Source organism: Carya illinoinensis, chromosome 9, assembly GCF_018687715.1.
Source record: "Carya illinoinensis cultivar Pawnee chromosome 9, C.illinoinensisPawnee_v1, whole genome shotgun sequence".
NCBI classification, from domain to species: domain Eukaryota; kingdom Viridiplantae; phylum Streptophyta; class Magnoliopsida; order Fagales; family Juglandaceae; genus Carya; species Carya illinoinensis.
The window spans coordinates 37,503,659-37,510,864 of record NC_056760.1 but is presented as its reverse complement, the minus strand read 5'-3'; the positions used below and the strand labels follow the sequence as shown (position 1 = coordinate 37,510,864).

The 7,206-nt window shown below is 38.4% G+C and overlaps 1 protein-coding gene across 4 annotated transcripts; it reads right to left on the bottom strand.

Moving 5' to 3' along the window:
• LOC122275154 (type I inositol polyphosphate 5-phosphatase 8) lies at positions 1-7,206 on the bottom strand. Of its 4 annotated transcripts, none has more exons than XM_043084119.1 (11): positions 6,868-7,206; positions 5,696-5,793; positions 5,525-5,627; positions 5,369-5,440; positions 4,990-5,065; positions 4,770-4,886; positions 3,743-4,241; positions 2,631-2,827; positions 2,187-2,298; positions 1,760-1,908; positions 1-991 (listed from the first exon to the last, which is right to left on the bottom strand). In XM_043084119.1, the coding sequence occupies exons 2-11, from the start codon at positions 5,723-5,725 to the stop codon at positions 703-705; spliced, it is 1,644 nt and encodes a 547-aa protein (XP_042940053.1). In that variant the 5' UTR covers positions 5,726-5,793; positions 6,868-7,206; the 3' UTR covers positions 1-702. The 4 variants fall into 4 exon arrangements, with proteins under 4 accessions (XP_042940053.1, XP_042940056.1, XP_042940054.1 ...); XM_043084122.1 differs by having other exon boundaries at positions 5,525-5,612; XM_043084120.1 differs by lacking the exon at positions 6,868-7,206 and adding an exon at positions 6,338-6,826.

Sequence of the window (7,206 nt, the reverse complement as noted above, 5' to 3'; positions counted from 1 at the left end):
TTAGAAACAAATTGATGCAACTAATCATCTCAATGAAATACGCAAGAAGTACACAAAAGTGACTGTATGTAACATTACTCAGAAAGAAATATATAAGCTTATTATAACTTCATCCTTCAGAAAAAATTTCCTGAAAGCACGAACCCATCCATATTTTACTGTACAATTCTAATTTGATAAATCTCTCTATCTTTCAGACTTTAACCCCTTACCCTACAAAAATCAATAAATGTTTGAACAAAGGAAACCCCTCCTCTGCAAAAGCTGAACTAAATTCTCCCAAAACACTGAACCACATAGGCTTTCAATCAAAACGTCGGCTTCAAAAAATATAACATGAGCACGCATGACTAAAGAGCCCAGAGATTCAACCACTTCCCTATCAATTTTTTGAATTGTCTTTTGCTTCAGACTCACTTCTGTACACCACCACCAACCCAGCTGATCATTGTGTTCCTCACCCCTGCCTATTTACATTTTCAAAAAACATTCCTTTTGAGTTCTCTACACCAGCCCAATATGAATAACATCATCTCACCTGCCCAACTTGCACGCCAGTCCCAGTTCAAAATGCTGGGCGGTACCATTGGAGGTGCCGGGGGATGCTCATTGGGGTCTTAGAGGTTTTCTGTCAAAGTCAGATGATATTACAGAGCTCAAAAGTGCTCAACTTCTCAAATGTGGGCTGGCCGTGCGAGATGCTCAAAACCTGGAGGCAGTGTCTATGCAGCTTTGAGTCCGAGTAACTAGCAGAAGTTCTTCAGCTTGGACTTTGGCAGCTCCAGATGATGATGACAGGGCAGTATTTGTTGAAGGTTTGTTTCTGCAGAACTTGGTCGAGTTGGTTGTGCTGATTACTTTGCTCTTCTTTGTCACGTCTATTTGGACTGAGAACATCGAATGGACGGGTCTGTGGTCGGAAAATCTGGACTCGCCTCTCAAGTACCATATCTGTTTCAGCCCTTCCCCCTTCCACAAGATCCTATCACACCTGCCAACCAATTTCCAACCAAATTAAATTCAAATGGATATCAATCTTTTAAGTCGTATCAATTGGATGGAAAAATAAAAACTATTATTTACACCTAACAAGCAGACATATTGCCTCTCATAAGACAAAAATGAACGTACTATGTAAAATACCAAACTAGGCGACAACTTCACTGAGCTTAGGAATATTATTAATCCACAACACATTTTGAAAACAGTCAATGAAGGAATCTTACACGGCAGTAATTCATTTTTGAAACAGAAATATGACTCTTGCTCATCTTGAGGAAGTGATCTGTGATTCTGTACTTAATTATATATTCAAATCTCTGTCTCATCCATTTGTATATAATAATTATATTAATGAAGCAAATGATGCTTCTCACAAGTTGTATTATTAGTATTTGCATTATGTTGACTAATTCAGTTTTAATAACAATGGAGGTCGAAATACATGACAAGAACAATTATACTAATGATACTAAAGACACTACTGACAGCAGCTCAGGTCAACATGCACAACCAGCTGAGACAAGTGACCCCAGCATAAGAATCTCTAAGTAGATAACAATATCAATCAATTAAGGCAGCTTAATTTACGCCTTTCATCGGCATGGATTCCATCTAAAGCTTTTTTTTCTTTTTTTCTTGTTTCTGACTAGCAAATATTAAAAAGGGTGAAAGAAACTGCAGAGTTGACTATAATACAGGAATCTCGAAACCTCCTTGTAAACTTGAAGAGAAGAAATGAAAAGTTTTGCAAAGTTACCAGGCAGGGGTGCGTCGTTTGTCTTTAGAGTTCGAGGTCTGGGCGACATAATTGTTGGAATTAACGAGGTACTTGTAAGTAGGAGCAAAAAATATCCTCCCCTCTTCCCACCCTTTAAATACTCGACCAGCTCTCTGCTCTATCCTTAGCTGCCAGCATAATTTAATCATCACATGTTTAATTTAATAAAAAACGGATTCTTTAATAGCAAAACATATCCATGGGTAAATTTCAATTGCTCTCTCTATAAAACCGAATCCAAAGTCAAAATGAGAGCTTGGGGCCGAAGTGTACAACCAAGAAGGTCACAAACCCAAAGTCAAATAGGAATGTGATGGGCACCCACAATTTTGAAAAACAACAGCATTGAAAAAGAAAAGGATTGTTAAGGGCCACAAATTTAGTAAAGAATATTCAGCATACTCACTTGATCCTTCTCTAGAAGTGTCTGCCAATCATGTTTCTCTAACAGCTCATGTTTGTCAGCTGAGCCGCCAGCTGAAAGTCGATAATTCAAATCTCCAAGCCAGATAATCTTGCTGAATTGACAACAAAAGGAGAGTCAAACGTTTATTATTGATATTACTGTTCACGAAAGAACGCGTGCAGCAACTCATGAAAATTCTATCTCAAAGAAAATCATTAGAGTGAGAAAAATTATTTTCAGTCATTTGCTCCAAGTCTAAAACTGTTGTAAAAGACTGCAAAGGCAAGAATGGATCAAGATCCAGAAAGGGACTCATTTATCAATTGCATCATTTTTTTCTAAAACAGTTAATCTTCTTCCACAAGCAATGCATTACAATTTTTTATTTTTTATTTTTGATAAGTAAACGGTAGATGCAATGCCATTACAATTAACAGGACTTACTCATGTTCCAATATAGTAAACGGAGGAAGTGGTTGTTCAGGACCTCTAGCTGAATGCAGAAACCTTGTTTTCTTTAGAATTTCTGCCACGTCTGAATTTCTTCTGATCTCATCACCTTCTTTCTCCCCGGAGGTCAAGTGGGTGCATACAAAGCAAAATGTTGTTTGGTACAATGTCATGCTGATCGATATTGAGCCCTATTACAAACAAAATTTTAAAATTAAAATCAAGTGCATAGAAATGATAATAATGCAGGAGACTTCTCTCAAGTCAAAGTTATTCCCAACTTGTCACAAGTCGGTACTGCTTGCGACTTTCCTCACCTGCTGCTCACTAGGAAAATATTTTCCTTGTAATAATACAGCTAGTTCAAACGACATGATTACAAAACAAACCAATCCTTTCATCCTGACTTTAATATGAATTCTGCTCTTATAACAGGTTAACTGACATGTGGCAATCGCTTATAATTAACGTGTCGACTCACAAATAGGATCTTTTCACAATTTAGTGTTGCAAATATTACTTTTATGGTGATTCTAGTGTAAAAGAGCGCATTAAAAGAGTTAGCCATTTAGGCTTTGTTTGGATTGAGAGCGCATCTCAACTCATCTAATCTTATTTCATTTAATTATTATAATTTTCTTAAATTTCTATACAACATATAATAAATAATTTAATTTTTTCAAATCTCAAAATAAAAATAACATAAAAATATAATATTTTAATAATATTTTATTCAACTTTTATTTCATCTTATCGCATGTTAACTCACTATTCAAACCAAAGTCTTCGTTGAATTTATAAATAGTAATAAAATGATTTATAAATAGTAATAAAATAGTGATGAATGGTTTGTTATAGGCCAAATGCTCATTTCATTTTATCTAATTATTATAACTTTTTTAAATTCTTACATAAAATATAATAAACAATTTATTTTTTTTTAAATCTACAAATAATAATAATATTAAAAAATAATATTCTATTAATAATTCATTTAACTTTCATCTCTTAAACCTCATCTGATAAACTGTTTAAGAGAATAGTAGTGTAACATAGTAGTCAAGTAATTTTAGTTCCCAAACATAAGAAAATTTTGAACAGCTAACCTTGTTGCCAAGATACCCCATAATGCCTCTGCCGACGCAGGAGACCTTCAAATTGCTAACGTATTTGTAAAGGTCAGATCGAACCCACACGCATAAGAAGACTCCAACCATCTGCTTGCTTGCCGCCAGGCAGTAACTTCGCTGATGAGTCAACGGACCATCTTGGGACGCCGATTTGAAAGGAGAGGCAGGAAAGAATTCTTCATTACCATAGCTCAAGTTGGAACTCGAGTTAACCAGTTTTTGGAAATCCTCTTTGCAGAGTTCATCTTCCAACGAAAGCAATTCCGAGAAACTGAGTCTTGGTTTCAAGCTTCTACTCTGATCAGCCTCCGGCGAAGGTTCTGCACCGGTGGTTTTGTAGTCAAATTGGGAAACCTCGGTGCCATTGTGGTTGCCGTTCAGAGCTTGACGAATCAAGGAAAGCCACTTGGAAGCCGGACCGTAGTCCTCTGCACCCAATACGTTCCCGGCATTTAGAGGCACGATCTCTTGGAACCTAACGTGAAAAGATCCAAAAAACACAAAAAACAAAAGGAAAAAATTCAAGTCCAAACCATATTCTAATTAATTAAAGTAGTTCGTTGACAGCACACATGGCGGGTTGAGCCCTACTGGGTCTGGTATGGTGCATGTTAGTGATCAGCTGTGGAGGGCGTGTTCGGGCCGCATCGACCGCTGTCAGTCTAATCAAAAGGCAACTTGCTCTACGTGCGTGCCAATGATGACGGCGCGTGGCACGAGCACGCAATTTCCAGTTCCCACTTGGGAAATAGAAAGCAAAAACTCTGAAAGAGATGCGGTTAATATATGGACAAGAAAACTGTTTTCCAATTTACCATCTGTGTTTGGTTCTCTCTCAGTAATAGCAACTCATCAAAAGTGGTACCCTATTAAAGTAGGGGTAGTCAGAACTCTCAAGACTCAAAATTGGCAAATATATGAAATGCTTGGGGTTGTGTCTGTCTTTCTTGTTAGGTTAAAAAAGAGACGAAGCAAAGAGCAAAAAGCAAATCTTATTTCTTACCCAATAACGTAGATGTCAGCAGGAGCTGGGGAACTCAGCCAATCTCTCAAGTTCAAGTTCAAGTTCAAGTCCTCGTGGGGCGATTTCCCTCCGACATTCCATGTCCCCACGAACATTCTACACAATCCGAACGCACCCACACAGTCATTTCAAACCCACGAACACGCGACAATCACGTTGTAACACAAAGAACGTGTAATCAAACTAGTGTCTGGTTTACCTGAGGTTCATTGCATCTGTGACAGCTGGTGTTTCCGGTTCAAAGTTCGGCCCCTTTTTACCCTCCGTCAACCACCCTTACAAGAAGATTAAACTCAGTTAGAGAGACGGAATTTTTTATTTTTTTTTAATTGTTTGAGCGAGATTCCGTGGGGGGACCACTACTCGCCACCAAAGAAACCAAACGGGACCCTCAAAGGGAGCCCATTGTCCCAGTTCCGGGTTAGCGTATCCCGATGAAGATGAAGCCATTTCACTTTCCCCCCTGTCCAATCATAATAATCGAGCCGTTTTCGATGGCTCCGACAGACCAGAGATCGACGGGAAGAAATGCTAAACAGTACGAACTCAAACTACAGTGAAACTGCAAAGTAAAATACCTGAAAAATCGTTCGGTACGACGACACTGCAGTCCTGGTCGGCGCAGCTCTTCCTTCTCCTCTCCGTTTTATCTGAGTCCCACGTCGAGAATAACTTCTTTTGAATCCGAAACGGAAACGAGAAGCATAAAATATAAAACTCGATATTGATGTTACCTATGATTGAATAGTAATCGGAGTGAAACTCGTCTCCTCTGCTCTGTATATTCAGCCATTTTCTGGCGACAATTCTAGGCCACGAAGACTGCGACAAAACGTTCTATTTGGGTTTCAGTACGCCGATATATTGCTGGAGAACGGTTTTATAGATAAAGATCGATTTCTTACCTTGAAGATCTTCCTCCGCTCCATTCTCATTGCCTCCAATGCGCGATCACTGCGATTGAAATTAAATCGAATCACGGTCTCCAGTCAAGGAACAGTCACTGCAACGTGCAGAAAGAAATTTCAATGCAGAGTATGAGCCTATCCGAATCTATAAGGCAAGAGAGTTACCAGGAAAATAAATCAATTGAATACTGGAAGTCTCCATGGAAAACAAAATGGGTGACAAATCAAATACCCATAGGGCTTGCAAAAACATTATTTTTATGAGATTTTAGAGGGTGGGAGAAAATAAATAATAATTTAGACGTTTTTATTAGTGTCAAATGGATAGCTCAACGACAATATAAAAGACCCAGTTGCAGGGAAAACAGATACAGCTTATGAAAGAAATTAGAAAGAAAAAATAAAAAGGAAAACAGAGAAAATTTTTTTGAATATAATATACTCGACAGAGAAAGAAGAGGCCAGGTTCATCCTTTTGAGCCAGACAGTTTCATTTCATTACAAGCACCAGTTTTGCCCTTTACAGAGTGGAAGATGAAGGATTAAACAACCAAAAGAGTTGCGCTTTTTTTCTTTTTTCTCTAAATCCTTGGCCGAGGATCAAATCTCGATCACACCATTCAAGAAACAAAGATTTACCTTTTCGAGTTTCTTCGATTCGGGGAAACTACATACCATCAAACAGTACATAAATGAGCCGAGGACATCAGAAATAAAGAGACAGAAAGTAGATCGAAACTCCTAGAGGTACTCTTACTGTTTGAGAGATAGCGTTGATTAAAAAGTGAATGTTAACCTGCAATAGAGTTAAGATCTTGGCGACTCGGGTTAACGAGATACTGAATGTCATTCAGCGACAGGAAACGAAATTGAGCCATTCATTTTTCCAAAACGAAAATAAAGAGGACAACAGAAAGGAAAACAGAGTTCATACGAGAAAAGCAGGACAATGAAAGAGAGAAAAAAACGAAGGTAGTATATTGTGTTTCGCGAACAGGGGTCAACGACATTGCTAATTAGAGATGGATTTATGAAACTTCAGCGGAAAAGAGAGACAATCAAGACGGGAAAAGGTAATTAGACCAAACTGGTAAATAGAGACGAAAGTTATCAAACAGGAAGAGATCGGTAAAGAAAAAAGAAAAAGTCGGAGATGCACATGCACTTACAGGAATCGACAAGAGACGGAGTGTTGCAAAGAAGGATCAAAGTGTGCGCGTGAGATTGAAAAGACTTCCTTTTTATCGAGCTATCCTTTTCGGCTATGGTAAGAGACAGACAGTTTGATAGAGATCCCACCGCGATGTGGGTTTCCGTGCCTCGTTTCGACGGCAGAGAAGAAGAGCAAAATGCAGAACGAGTTTGTCCGCGTTCCTCGTAGAAGCCAAAAGGGTAGTTAGTTCTCAAATTTATAGGTGTGAGATTTACGAAAACATAAAAACGAACAGAGAGATAGAAAATGCACAGAGGCCTTGAGAGGAAGGGAGAGGAGACGTTGAAGAGTTATT